Source organism: Ursus arctos, unplaced genomic scaffold (assembly GCF_023065955.2).
Source record: "Ursus arctos isolate Adak ecotype North America unplaced genomic scaffold, UrsArc2.0 scaffold_24, whole genome shotgun sequence".
Taxonomy (NCBI): Eukaryota; Metazoa; Chordata; class Mammalia; order Carnivora; family Ursidae; genus Ursus; species Ursus arctos.
In genome coordinates, this window is record NW_026622919.1 from 25,402,177 (window position 1) to 25,417,904 (window position 15,728).

General features: G+C 38.6%; 1 protein-coding gene across 11 annotated transcripts in view; it reads right to left on the reverse strand.

The window, feature by feature from the left end:
• Window positions 1-1,684: 1,684 nt before the first annotated feature.
• MBTD1 (mbt domain containing 1) overlaps window positions 1,685-15,728 on the reverse strand; it is a 66,387-nt gene continuing 52,343 nt past the window's right edge. For 10 of the 11 annotated variants that reach the window (XM_026513180.4, XM_026513178.4, XM_026513181.4 and 7 more), the window contains 4 exons: window positions 15,078-15,160; window positions 14,425-14,659; window positions 13,846-13,923; window positions 1,685-4,920 (listed from right to left, as the gene is read on the reverse strand). In XM_026513180.4, the coding sequence (XP_026368965.1) occupies window positions 4,802-4,920; window positions 13,846-13,923; window positions 14,425-14,659; window positions 15,078-15,160 (515 nt within the window). In that variant the 3' untranslated portion in view covers window positions 1,685-4,801. Of the gene's footprint in view, window positions 4,921-13,845; window positions 13,924-14,300; window positions 14,660-15,077; window positions 15,161-15,728 lie in introns of those variants that run through there. The other variant, XR_006411087.3, reaches the window with a different exon arrangement.

The window sequence follows — 15,728 nt, forward strand, 5'->3', positions numbered from 1 at the left end:
GGGTAAAATGAGGGTAATACCACCGCATTGCAGGTTTAAAAGAAAGAATGTATCTAGTGGCTGGTCCCTGGTAAAGTGTTCCCTGCAGCCCTACCCCACTTTTTATTCTTCCCTGGGGTGAGATACGGATCATGCCTGTTACCTGGGTTACAAGCAGTGATTGGTTACAAAATTCTTACTGCCTGCATTTAAGGTTAATTTCGCTGGAATGGCGCAGTTGGAAGACAATACCAAATAGCACCCATTAATATAAATGATACTATCACCTGGAGTCCGGTTTATAGGCCGCCTCCATGGCTCAGTTGGTTTAAGTGTGACTGGTACTTACGAGACTGGTACTCGTATCCCCATTTTACAGCTGAGGAAACGGAGTGACAGAGTTAACAAAGGCTGTCAGTGGAAGCGGCTGGCTTCCGACCCCATGCTCTTGGTCACTCTGCTTTACTACCTTACCTAGTTTTCCTTCCAAGTGACCCCTGAAAATTATGAGTTTGGAGGGTAACTGAAATCAGATTTGGAGTGGGGAAAGCTGAGAGGAAGGGTGTGAACTTTGGGACTTCATTCGCTAGAACTGACCGGGAAAGGGTTGACTATGGTGAGATTAAAGTGACTGCCCTCTGGAGTAAGGCTGGGCTTTGGACCTCATCTTATCTTCCAGCTAGGTGTGTGAAAGCAGACAACTCCTTCAGAACCTTTTATGCTTTCCATAAAACTTTTTTGGAAACACATATTAAATGCATTATTTAAATGCCCTAGCCTCAGTAACAGTCTGTAAGAGGAAATCCTTTACTGTTGTCCCCTGATCTCACAAGGCCGGATGAACACCGCAGGGGTAAAGAGTTCTCTTTTTCGGGGAAACACTTGGTACTCTTAGAGCGTATGTTGGGCATAAAGCACACCAGGAAACTAGCTTTCCCAGCGGGCACGTAATGGTTTCAAGAATAGTATGTGTATCTCAAAGCTCATGGGACTGTAAATGAGAGCCAGGCTGGGAATTCCAATGTACTAGGCAACCGTTCAAGCCATTTAGGGTAGAAAGCAGGGCAGAAATTAGGTTCTACTTTTTTCTTGCAGCATGTTAGATTTTTCTAAAGCATGATGATGAAATTAACCCCGGAAGACCCAATCCATCTGTTCTCTTACATCCATAAAATTGTCTACAAACTGCATTTTTTAGTAGAAATTGAATAATTTACTAACAACTTAGTTGCTGGTAGAGGAGGGTGGCTTGCATTTCCTCTTCACGGAAACAGCAAGAGCCAGCTGGGATCATTTATTCACATCCTATGAATTTTGTCTGCTTAAAAAAAATAAAGTCTCCCAGCAAGCACACCAACCCTGAAACCCATGTTCTAGCCACAGGGATGGACTCTCCCCTCCAGGGCTCTGCACTCCCCTCTGCCCGTGCTGTGGTTTGGCCGTTTACCTTCGTCTGTGAAATCCTGGCTTGAAAGCAGCCGCGTCCACACAGCCACCCGCATACTGTCCTCCCTTGTCAGCCGGGAGTAGACTGCTCACTCAACGTGCCTGCTTTCCCCTTGTCTGGTCACAGGTTCTGTGAGGAAGGAACCCACCTGGCTCTCTCGGGGGCTTGTGGTTGCTCACAGAAGGGACTCAGTATCTTGAATAAAAAAAGGAAACCCCTCAAAGACCAAAGCGTATTAAAGAATTGCTCCGATGCAACTTAACTTTAACATTTTATTTTGTGTAAAAAAGGGCAAATTTAGTGAATTATTTTCATCTTGTACACAAAGTTATAATTTTAATGCTTTTCACATCCATGCTGAAAATTTGCAGTTTGGTAAAAATGAAAGGAACATAAGTTTCTCTGAAGGAATTTTTCACGCCATTATATACACTTCGTGAGAAAGTCTCAAATACTTTCTCAGTGATCACAAGTTACCAAGAAAATAAAAGAGTAAATTTGTACAGATATTGATCTATGTATCAAATACATACAGAAGTGATGTAAAAACCTTATGCAGTTTACTTTGACCTCTGTCCTCAAAAGATTTGCCCAGGGACAGATGCTTTTCTTTTGTATAAATGACTGTGGCTTTATTTAAAATATGAAAGTCAAAGGAAGCAACCCAGTTTCATCACAGTATTTTTAAAATCCCTTCCCAATAGTAAAGGATCATTACCAAATATATAGCACCATAATACAAGTATTGATGGGAGAGGGTATTCACATCACGCAAAATTAATATAATAAAAACAAACAAACACTGAAAACCCGTGTTAGTATCCGTAGAATAAGAAGTTGATAACAGCTTTAGCTTTCCTCATACACAGCAAGGAAAAGGTTAAAGAGTTTAAACTACCAAAAAATCCCCAAATAATCCTAACAGGAAAAAAAAAATGGTAACAAACCCAAGGTCAGCAGTACACTTTGAACCGTAAGAGAGAAGGGGGCTATCGGGTTGTACAACCGGAGTTATGGCTAAGACGTCTATCTCCTCTGCACCAGCCTGTTTCTGTTCGGAAGCAGCAGGAGTTAGAGCCTGAACAACGAGGAGGGCTTCGGACTGTGTCTAGACCGTAGGAAGTCCTCGCCAACGTCTAACTGTTGGTCATGGGATCAAGATGAGAAACACTTCACGAACAGGCGGGACATTCGAAAGCACTCAGAGCCTGGTTTTGCCGTATGACTGGAAGCTTCGAAGATCTGGCTACAAATGAGCACTGTGCACAGAACCAATTACCAGGCTCCAAACCAGATCCCTCCTGGTTTACTCAGTTCCCCACAGAGCCCCTAAGCCCAGGGTACGGCCGAGTACGCCCTGCGGCTGGCTCCCTGGGCTCCTGTCACGGAACCGGAGCCTGACAACGAAGACTGTGGTAAGCCCTGCTTTGGAAGTCTTCTAGGCTTTACGTTTATGGGAAGATTCTTAAAAGCTGGAGATTTGGGAAGTGTGAGGATGTCACATTTACAGTAGGTCCCTCTCAGTAAGGTTGTTTAAGATAAATATCCAGTAATTTAACAGCTGAATTCACACATATTTGACACATGAGAATCAACTTGGCATTGATATGATCTGCATTTATGCCCCTAAAGAGTATTAAGAAATGTTGACATGCGATTCCATACATTCTTACACTATAAAGTAACAAATTTTACTTCCAGTAGCAACTACAAAACCTTATGCTATTAACCCCTCTTGCATAGAATGAGGTAAACCTGTGCGTATTACCAATGCTATTATTCCCAAAAGTAGAGCAATATTTTAGAAAATAAATTGCTGGTTTTTAATGTTCTATGCATTTTAAAATTCAAACAAAAATCTTACCTAAAATGGTCTCCTGGGGCTTTCCATTACCTTTTTTTTTTTTTTTTAAAGCATTCCATAGGCTGAAGGACTTTAGTAGAGGTTAATCATTTTGATTAATTTCTAATTAGCCCTACCTATATTCCAGAGGAGACGGCCAATGTTATCACTCTGAAGAGGCCAGGCTAAGACCCAGAAGCACTTCTAGAACAGATGCAATTAATTCCTGAGAGTTTAGTTTATGAACCTCACTGGTAAACGCTAGAGCTCTCTCATTCAGTCACAACTCAGAAAGTTAGAAAAAACGCAGAGAGCAAACCTTTCACCAATTTACCCTTGTATCCTCTTTTTTTTTTTTTTAAAGGAAGCCATGTGAATTTTAAAGTAGGGAATGTTTGAAATGGTCCAAATCAGTTATTACTGTTAAAATTAATTTTGAATACAATTAAAAGACAATTCATACTATATATATATATATTTATATATACGGAATTTTAAGAAAATTAAATTCTCTTTCAAATTAGTTTTTTTTTTAAACAAATCCAGGATAGTTAAAAGCAGAGCTGGAATGATTTTGAATTCTAAACTGATTTTTGGCTTTAAACAACTTTTGATTTGATTCTACTGGTAATACAGAAGAACATCTGTTTTGGGGTGTGGTTATACTAAGTATTATCTAACAGATGGAGGGAAATGGCAGAGAACTGATCAGAATCCCTCTTGTGGGGTATCTTTTAGTAAGGAAAAGAAAATGAACGAAGGACAATATTGCATTTTCCCCAACCCCTCAATGCGTAGACTGAGATCCTGTTTATCTTTGTCAACCATTCCAGTTTAACACTTTAGTGTTAGGATAATTTTAATCATTTTTTAATTAAAAGAGAACATATAAAAGTATCCAGAGTTCTTCCAGTTTCATATAGAACTCCAAATAAATCTTCACAGAATGAAAAACATTTCTGTACAAACATTTAAAATGGGCTGCAATAAAATGCCAGCAAGCAGAATTAATTACCCCTTCCATGATCTATGTGGTGACGAACCCTCCATGAGAGGGGGGTTCAGTTGCATATTTCTGCAGCAAAGGAAGCTGGAGATGTGACTGGCCTAACTTCTAAAATCCCAAAATCTCCCAACAGGTACCAAAAAGGTTCATTTGTAATGACAGTTCATTTGCATTTACAACTATATCCTTCTTAAATCATTTCCTTCAATCCTGCTACCTAAACTTTAATCTTACCAAAAAGTTAGAATTTCAGTTGTTAACAATGCACATAAATCCAAACTTGGAAAATATTACAAAATTCTTTCAAAAGCTTCAAATACAACACAAAAATTGTCCATCTTTTATAAATTGAAAAATTTCCCCCCACGACTAAAATAGTTTCCCCACCCACCTGAAAAATCTGGAACTGAAATTTTCTATGTTTAGCAAAATGTCCCAGTAGAATAGCCCCGCTGTACAGCTCGAGTGAGTAGAAATCAGTCCTGTGTAAAATTCCTCCCCTCCCGCCCTCAGTTCTGGAACCCTCTCAGGGCTCCTGTTTGATGTAGAAGCTGGCAGAGCCGTTGCTTTCCTGATCAGATGCTCCTTGGAGGAAACTATAATCCTCTCCGTCTATCAACTCCTCCTTCAGCTGCAATGTAGTCACTGCATGAAAGAGATAAACGCATGGCATGTTATTAAGTGTTTCTGGAATATTCAGATTACTTTCCATCTTGAGGCTCCACCAACTTTATAGTTAGTAAGGCTTCTTCATGTCTTCAATAACTCTTTGAAATTCACCCCCTGAAGTACAAACATTTAATTCATTTTAATTTTCAAAGTATATCAGCAGTGAAGGAAAAGTTCCGTAAAGGAATAGTGAGCTACTGCGAGCTGGACCCTGCACGATGGACATTTTCAATGAAATGGTCAAGGTAATAGTGAGCACTAATTTGGCAAGAATAATTAGAATTTTTCTTATAGTGAAGTATTCACTTTTATGTCAAAGTCTATACAACAATGACCTATTTCTCACATGATTCCGAACTATAATATTTAAAATAAGTAACAACACAATAAATAGGACTTCAATGTAATCTCATTATTTCCAAGGAGTACCTTTATTAAAAAGACTCCCTGTAGAAAAATGATATAAATCTGATAATATTAAAATAGTACTATAAATAATACGAAGTATTCTATCATCAAGATGGATACTATGTGTATACAGAATTTACATATTTATAAAAACAAAAGATAAATCTGATATTAGATAAACATCTATGTTAAAACTAAAATCATGGAAAACTCGAATAATCATTTTAGGTAAAATAAAACTACTGACATTGGCAATGTGAAAATCACTGGTGCAGAACAGCGAACATTGCCAATGGCATCACCTAACAGCAGTCCTGCCGGAGTTCTTATCTGAGGACTTCCTTTTCCCCCTTTTCTTTTTTAAAAAAAATTTTAAGTAGGCTCCATGCCCAACAATGGGCTTGAACTCACGACCTTGAGATTAAGAATCGCATGCTCTACCGAGTCAGCCAGGCACCCCAATGACTTCCTTTTTAATGGAAACAAACCAACAGTATAGGCAGTCCTCAATTTATAAATAGGTCCAGTAGGTCTTATTTCTGTGGACAATTGTTTTTCAGTTTCTAATATTTTCAGTGGGGTTTAGATTTCTTGACAGGCACTGAAGTCATGCTAGTAAGAATCCTCACGGACAGGAGGGAGTGCTCTTTCTAATGCATGGGCAAAGATGAAGAGAAAGAGACATTTTTTCTTTGCTGGGCCCAGGAGTGGTGTTGGGCAAAAACTTTAGGCTGTTTAATTCTGAGATTCTCCTATCTTTTTACTTCCCTATTTTTTAAATAAAAATGATCTCAGCTAGGTGCTAAAAACTAGTCTTAGTAACTACCAACCTCTCAGAGATGTGTCCAAGTTTCTTAAAAATGTTACTGTTTAACCGAAATTGAGCTGGTCAAATTCCAAATAACTGAAAGGATGGGTGGTCTTGTATGCCAACAGTAATACAGACTGGAATCGAATCCCATGGTGAGCAGTGCTAGTTTTCTTCTCCGATTTCTTCAGCACACTGATGGGCTACATCAGAGGTCACAAACTGTGTCCCTCCCACTCCCTCGCCTGTGTCCCATGGTTCTTTTGAATGTGCCTGAATAATCTGAAACAAGAGACTTCACCTACGACCTGGGAAAGCAGGGAGACTCGGCAACAGGCGGCCAGCCCTGTCCAGGGGCTGTGCTCGGTGGGAACTCGCTGGCTGCTGTGCTCGGCGGCTGGGCAGCCTGAGCTCCCTCTGCCACGGTGCCTGCCCCGAATGTGTACGTGCAGCACGCGACTCACACTCACGCTGGCGTGCTGCTACTCCCTGAGGGAACCTGTCTGCTTCCAGGAGGCACTGGCTCCAGACAGAAAGTGCAAACTTTTTGTTTCTTCCATTATGGATCTTTTCATTACAACTGGAAAGAGAGGATGCGTACATATATGGAACGTAAATTGGGAACTGCTTATACAGAAAAAAAAGGTCAATTTATGAGAATTAGGACTCAGAGTATTCAGATGAATAGTAAGCCAAATAAGTTTTCATGAACCACTAACTAGACAGTGTCACCATGTGGAACAATATTAAAATGGTTACACTTTATTTTTATTTTTAAAAATTTTATTTATTTATTTTTGCGGGGGGGGGGAGAGAACTTGCGCAAGCAGGGGGAAGGGGCAGAGGGAGAGGCAGACTCCCTGCTGAGCAGGGAGCCCAGGGAGCCCAATGTGGGACTCGATCTCAGAACCCTGGCACCATGACCTGACCCCAAGGCAGATGCTTAACCGACTGAGCCACCCAGGCGCCCTAAAATGGTTACACTTTTAAAGTCAAATAGTACAGTCACAGAAAAATATTTTCTGTCCTGATCTTAGTTACAAAAGATTTGTTCCAAAAATAGTGGTCTTTGGGGCGCCTGGCTGGTTCAGTCCGCAGAACATGTGACTCTTGATCTTGGTGTTTTGAGTTCAAGCCCCACGTTGGGTGTAGAGGTTACTCAAAAAAAACAAAAACAAAACCACCTTAAAAAAAAAATCTTAAAAAAATAGCTGTCTTTGACATCTTATTTAATAATTTAAAGAATAATCTTTTGAGAGATGTCAGTTCATTTCATTTTACTTTGGTACTTGTTTTGGTAATGGTGTTAAAAAATTTCATAGCCCAAAGACAGAAAAGTGAATACACTATGCCTATAATAATAGCAAAACAAACACGAATCAGACTGTTGAAAGTCAAAGCAAACAAGACTGTGCAGTTATTTTCTTTATAAAAAAGTACTTGATATAATTAAAAATGCTTTTATGGAGAGTATCAAGTATCTAATAGTTATCCTTCAAATCTAACCAACACACATTAATTGTTAGGGACATTTGAACAATACCATGAAAATAAACACATGGAAAAAAAACCCCCCAATTTCATTAAAGGTGCAGTACCCACGATAAAAGGTTGGTTGAAACAGTATCTTGTTATAGGATGGTCAGATGGCTATATGAATGAGAAAAGAACTCCTGCGCTTCAAGACCAGACATGTTCCATTCAAACCAATGTTGTTCTGTTTCGTTTTTTGAAATTAAGAAAGGTAAGTTGAGATTGTAAACAGTTCTGAAACTATTTGCATTTACTACTAACAACAAATTTCCGGATTATGCTTCTATGCATGTTAAAATATGAAAACAATGTGCTTAAAAAAAAGTAACTCAAGATAAAGGTGAAACGTTCACTCAGATGTGGAATGGTTCCATGCAAAGTTTCACTGTTTTCATGGAACCTAAAATAAAGCCTGTCTGGTATCTTCACGCTAATCATTTCTCTTTTCCAGGCCTTATTCTCAATGAATGATGGATGAAATAAAAAAGACCCTGTGGCCGAATGTCAATTTCCATGCAAGTGCATTTTCTGAGCTCCATTTTTAAAAAGAAGTCACTTTGTGGACTCTAATCACTAACATTTCAGGAGATAAACTAATGGAAATCATGTTTTCCTAGCTGGGGAAGTCCATAAATAATAAATTCCCAGTGGCTAATCAAACTGCAGCTTTCAGGTAGTTAGGACAGGAATGCAGTCCCCATACGGCTTCAGCAGAGTAGGATCACACCACGTCCCACGAGATGGGTCCCTGGATGAGAACTACAGACAGTGGTGGAAGAAGGGCATCATGTAAGAGACCCCCTGGTTTCCGTCCCATGCGTCTACTCTGAGTTCGTGGGTTTTGCCAATCCTAGAAGTTTTATTTTACATGAATCAGTCATCTCTCACCGAACACGACACACGCCTTCTAAAGTAGTCTAATGCTTAAAGAAAACACCTAAAATCCAATAAAAATTCAAACATATTCAGAGCTCACAATGTCTACAGGTAATGACTTAGGTTAAAGAAGACTATGTCATAAATAACAAGTACAAAAACAAAGTCAGAGACACAAACAAGAAAAGAAATTGAAATGTTCTTAAGACTTTGAACGTTTTTCCACTAAGGAGCATATAAACTTACATTTGTAGTCCTAACCTATTTTTTATACAAAAAAGGCATAGTAATTTCCTCTAGATACAAGGATATCAGAGTGATCGTCAGAAAGGCTTAGACTAGGGAGGATGAAGATAACCTAATACACCGATGGGGAGGCAAATGCTAAAAAGAACACATCTTAGAAGGCAAAAAACAAAAAATAAAAAACAAAAAAAACCTCCAAAAAACAAAAACACACAACCACAAAAAAAGGCCAAAAAACCCCCCACAAAAACCAAAACCCCAAAAAACTTCAGGTAAAAAGGCATTATCAAACAGAGGAAGAAAAAGAAAACAGAGCTAGGTATTAAGTCCCATCAGGGTTTTCAACACACAAGAGGCATTCTGAAGACTACCGATTAAATAAAACCACCGAGTTTAAAAGCAACAGCTTGGATACGGCAGAACATATGCCAAGGCCTGTACGACTCTGGCCGTGAAGCTGTCTCTCTGTACTCATGTCTGACGTTCATCACATGCAAGTAAAGCCTTTCTGATACTCTATGATAATACATTTGCTCTTAGCAATTACGAAGGGCAAAACCTTTTGCAGTTTTCCTTACAATCTACTAGCTTGGCCAAACCAATTAAATTTAAATTAAATGTCACTTACTGAATCAGTGTAAATATAGAAACATGAAGTTATGGGAATGAATTTTACTCACATTCAACACCAAAACTGTACAAGTATTTATCTCCAAGTTCATGTCATTCAACTACAATGGTGGTCACACTGTTACCACCAGAACCCAAATTCCATAGGAACGCAAAACACATCCTTCCTAGTGAGTGAGAGACGAAAAGCTTCGTCTTTGGGTCTGATTAATCAGGCTGATCCCTAATAGTGTATTTCTCCCCCAGGTCACACCACATGGAATTCTGTGATGAAAAATGTTCAACTATTTTAATGCAACCATGGAACAGTACAAGCTGTCTCACAATTCAATCAACTGAAATGATGAGCTTTACCCTAAATTTGAGGCTCAGAAGTGGTTTAAAAGAAAATAAAAATCCCTCCCTGATGATTCAACTTAGTGAAGTGACTACCAAGGACTAGTGAAGATGAAGTTTTTAGTTGAAAGGAAAAGAAAAATTTAATGAGTCAGCATCTGTCATGCCGGACCATGCTTTGTCTCCCGCCGCCCGACCCAGACTTTCACCCCCTGTAGTACCTGAGGTGCTGATGTGACTATTACCTGTTTTGAGGCTGGGACTGAACTCTCGGCTAGTGCTGGGAGGTGGGAAGGCCTCCGGGGCTGTCTGTGCTGGAAGGGTTCGATATGGAGGAGGAGTCAACTCTTCGTCACCAGAGAAGCTCCTCCGCACCCCACCTGTCATGGGCAGGCTCGACAAACTGACAGGCTTCTTCCCAACTGGCATCTTCCTCTCTAAATATCAAGTCAAACTAAAGTAAGCTTTTACTTACATGTGTGGTAAGAAAAGTGCATTATAACTAGGAAAGACTGTGTTGCATAGGATACTCTGAAAAGAGAACCAACTATGCAAGGTCTGTATTTCTGAAAACAAGGAGTGTGAGTGTGTGTACGTGTGGCGGTGTATGTTTGGGATGAATGATGGGGGAGATTATTTCTGGTCTCTGAGAGTCTGGTAATCCTGGTTCTTGGCTCTTAATTTAAAATACAACAAAGCATTGCACGTGGCTGGTCCAGTCAATGGAGCACACGACTCTTGATCTCGGGGTTGTGAGATCGAGCCCCACATCTCGGGGGTGTAGAGACTACTTAAAAATAAAATCTTAAAAAAAATGAAAGAAAATACAACAAAGCAAAATGAACCACCTAGAACATTTAGTGTGGAGAACAGCTGGCTAACTTCAAGAAAATTTTATCTTGAGGGGGTGTGAAAATCTAATGGAAGAGAGAGAATATTTTAAAACCCTACCTGGGGGTAGCATTTCACTGCCCACGTAAGGCCAAACGTTGGCTTTTGGGGAGAATCAAAGAGCTGAATAAATGTATTATCTGGGTGGAAGGATTTTACTGATATGAAATGTGCTCCCCTACCTTTCGGTTTACAATCCAGTCTTTTAGAAAACACTTATAATTCTTACTCTGAAAAGCATTTCTACAATTTACAGCTTGTTGCCTGCAAGTACTTAAGCAATCTAATTTCTTTTGAAACACCTTTCGGTTATAGTTTTCTTAAGCAAACATAGGCCTGCAAAGACTCATACGATGCTTTCACCAGCAAAAAAAAGTACTCTAAACTTTGCAAATACTGAACCAGCATATTGCATTAGTCAGGTTGAAAGCTGAAGGATACTTACATATCTCTGGGACTCTAAATTATATCTGTTTTCTTCCAGAGCATACAAATGACGAAGGCAAGAGCAATCAGAAATTATGCTTCACGAAATCAGGACTAAAAGATAAATCTAAGTCAGACAGTATTCCTATGTATATGTAAAATGGTCTGGAGACTAAGCGAGTAGTGAGTACACATTCAACTATCAACGGCCAAACCCAAATCACGTGCAGCAAATCATTTAGACTTTTCCTAATGTACGACACACTCTCCACTACTTATCACAGCCCCTGAAGATGGTTCAGAAATTGGTGTGCTGCGTTTCCTGCTCTAGAGTTACTAAACCTTGAAAAAAATAAGGCTTTTCAGATGGGCTAGAGCACATGCATACAACTGTCCATCTGATCCTCTTGGCAGAACATTATCATTATTCAGAAGCACTCGTTAATTGTTATCCCTTTATAGCATGAACACAGATCACTGCAAAACAAGCTAGAACAATGAAGCTGATCAACTACTTCTGTTAAAAAACAAAACAAAACACAAAACCACCAAACAAAAGACAACACTACCAAAGAACACACCAATGGATGATTTTGGGTACAAAAAGACCAAAGAGCTAGAAGATGAAACCACAGAGCCAGAATATAATAATCTCCAGGCAAACTTAAAACAGAAGAGTTCGTGGCTGATCTGCTAATGACGCTGTATGCAATGGATAAATTAGGTTTATGGACCCCAAATTCTTTCTTATTTGGGCAAGTCAAGTTTTGCAGGAAAAATGTCTAATGAACTATTCGGTGAGCAATACAAAAACAATAAAAGGAAAAGAGAGTTACAGTGAAGACTGCTGCTTCTTCATTATATGGCACTACAATTCCTTATCCTCAATTCCAAAATTCACAGTTTTCCTGTAAAACCTTGGCAACAAAACTGGACCTCACTTGGTGATAACTATTTATAATCTTTATTTGGCCCATTTAATGTAAACATTTACATATATTTTGCTTCAGAAAATGTGCCAGAGTCTGCAAGGGGTGTTACATAATATATGTACACACACTATACTTCTTTTCTAAAATCTGAAAAATTCTGAATTCCAAAACACATCTGGTCCTAAGGGTTTCTAATAAGGGACTGTGGGCTCATAGCCCTTTTCCTTCCTATGTCCAAAGGACAGCTTAAGGGCATGAGATGATGCCATAATATTAAGAGCTATTGCAACGTTACAGTTAAAGAACGTGGTATATATTTACAGCCAAATTCATTTTCCCAGCTAATCCAGAAATGTGGTACTATTAAACATCACTAAAAACTGGCATATTGATATTATTATCTCATTAGTTTCATACTTCTTCCCATGTCCCTGGCCCATTAACTCAGAATCGTTAAACCCCTTAAGCTGGAAACAAACACACCAAAAGTCACATTGAGGGAGGCATGTGAACTGAGTACACAATGCTCAGAAATTCTAAAAAATATGTCATGGAGTAATAAATGTTCTTAATTCAACACCCTGGAAAGAAAATTCTGAATCTCGGTCTTGTCCGACAGAAAGTGAAAAGCCACGCTAAGGCAGCCCGTGCTACCCAACCTCAGAGAAAGCTCAGTGATCACACGGTCTATGGTTAGTCCCCTGACAAAGCCGCCGCGTGAACTTTTCTTCCTCATTTCCAGACACATGGGGATTACTTTGCTCTGCCTAGTAATGTTCTCTAAGGTTCTTTCAGGTGAATGTCAAACTAGCAAGCAGCTAGTGGGCAAAAGAACTGGATAAACCGGGAGGCCTACACCTCTGATATAAAAGAGAGGGTGAGAGAAAGGCCTGGAGGTTATCAGTGTTGAGGCTGACGTGGGTTTCATGCCCGGAGGACACGAGAGCACCACGGCAGTGGGTGGTAGAAGTTTTTAGTCCTCCAGTGAAAAAAAATCTATAGACAAATGACTGTAATCAGAAAGTAAGGGTATATTTGATTCTTCATGCTGCTTCAGTCTCTCGGTTGTTAATGAGACAGATTGACACTTACTTGAACATATGGCAAGTCAGCTGGAAAAATCTGTTTTAGTTTTAATCCTCAAATGTACTTTTTACTTTTAAAAGTATCTTTTTTATAAAAATAATCTTATCTCAGAATGAATATTCCACGACAAGTGTCGTGAAGAGAAAAACCTGTGGCTTCCCATGTGTGTCGGGGGAAGATTTTAAGAGAATCAAATAGAGCTATCAATATATTCTATATTATTTTGGCTATTAATGCCAATAACCATTCACTGTAAGAAAAAATAATATAGAAAGCATATTTAGAAAAAAATTTTTAAGCCTGATTTTGTTAGCCATCAACTTGAATTTCTTATAAATCTCATTCTAGAGAGTTTTGTTTTATAAGGATGGGTTTCCTAGGCTCTAAGTCTGTTGTAAATATCAAGTACTTCCCTTTTTAAAGTTTTATAAAAAAGATTTAAAAAAAGAATTTTCAGTAGGTTTCCATATTATCTCAAGAACTATTTGTACTCTATTTTTTACCATATGTATGTTTTAAAATATTACGGCGAACATTTTTCCTGTCCACTAAAATATGTTTCTCATTACTGAAAAGGTTTGCCTTTTATGGCATACTGCACCTTTAAGCAAAATACAAAATGCACAGTCATCGGCTCTCACAAGGGGTACTAGCTTTTGTGCAAGAATGCTGTGACCCCGATTGGTTAACAACTTAGGAAATGTATATAAACACCATGTGGTGACCCACTTTTCTTATGTCCTTTGTATTGCTGGGACTTAGCCTTTTTCTTCTGTTTTGATGAACCTGATTGGCTTTCTCTTGACGCTGAAAAATAAAAGGGAAAATTGGTACCAGATAAGCATTGTGAGCACACAACTCTAGATGCAACTTAGATGAATTATCTTTACCAAGACCATTATGCTTATAAAAAGTACAGGATGCTTGGAAAACAAGGGTGCTAGTTACTGTAAAACCCATGATACCAGACAGATTCCACTAGTCATTCAATAAGCACTCTTTATATATCAATACATTTTAGCCTCTAATTTCAAACTCATTAGAACAAGTCTAGCTGCATTTGGAGGGTGCTCTTACTGTGGTGTTTCTGTCTAGAGTCATTATGTAACTGACTACTGGGTTCACACTGCTGTGGCACTCATGGTCTCAGTCTGTGATAGTGCTGTGGAGTCTTAAGATCTTACCTGGCAACCAATCAGACAAAGGTATATTCTTGTCCTGTGAGCTCACAAGATGACTTATGTGAAACAGTCCTCTGGAGAATTGCTGATTTTTACAAAAGGACACCTTTTCTGTATACCAACTTACACTGTGATGCCGGAGGCTGTAGCTGATATCCAGTTAACTGACACCACCCTACAGGATAGAGGTCAGGGGACTCACAGTCTACCCACTGATCATACTCTTCTTCCCATCCGTCAAAATGTATCCTCAAGAGACGGTGAATAATTCGAGTTACTGTGGCTACACATATTAACCGTGGCTCCATGAGATCTACTGCTTCTAATTTCATTCCTACACGAAATCCGTGATTTGGAACATCCTGACAGAGAGAAGCCAAACATTAGCACTGGTGAAAAGAAGAAGGCATGAGTCCACTACCACCAAGAAAGAGGGGGGAAAAAAAAAAAAGCAGTGTAACCAAACAACCTAATTTTAAACCAAAAAAAATCACAAACAATTCTTTAATTATTAAAACATATGAAGGTGAAGTATTTAAGAACTAGTTAGGAAATGTATTCATTTCTATTTTACTCAGATTAAAAATGAAACAAAATTTGAAAACAAGCTTCATATCCTAGGTAAAGAAAATATACTGTTTTATCACTATATATTTGTTTGTTATTAATCTCCATTAAGAAATCCTAACATAAAGCAAAGACATTTTGATCAACAATGATTTGCATTTGTAAGGCATCAAAAAAATTCCATGTAATTATTGTGCCATTATTTAAATTTACCTTATTAAATAGTTTTACTGGTGCTGCAATGGAGCCAGTTTCCCTGAGGTAGTCAAACCATTTAAAAGGAAGTTTTGTGTAACCTGAAAAACACACCTGATTTAACTAGCAGTTCATTTAAAATTAGCAAAATATTAAAATGTAGATAAAAAGTTAACTTAGTACACACTAAGATCTCAGATTTTAGGTTATATAATAAACTTTTACCTCTTGCTCTAATACTGTCGAATGCAATCATTCTTCCATGTTATCAGGATTTTCTTTCATTTCTAGACAGACACAGGTGCACCTGCTTACCTAATGCAAAAGTGTCTCTTTCCTGTCTACTACAAGAATTTCAGACTTTTGCTTTTAAAATCCTAGGCTTAGGACAGTCTAGCATTTAATACCTCACAGTAATGTTTTTCTTTCTTTGCAAGAAAGAAAACTGGCTGGGCAAATACTAGTTTTACAGACCTCTGTTTTTATTTTTTTCCTCTTCTTAAGAGAAAAACCCAAGGCTTTGATATTGAAATTAGGAAAGACACTGGTTAAGCCTTGAGAGCTATTTAAGGTTATGCCTTTTTTTTTTTTTTTAAAGCCACATGATACTCCAAAGATGGAAACTTGCTCTCCCTCAAAGGCTTTAGCCTGTATCTATTTTTAACATAA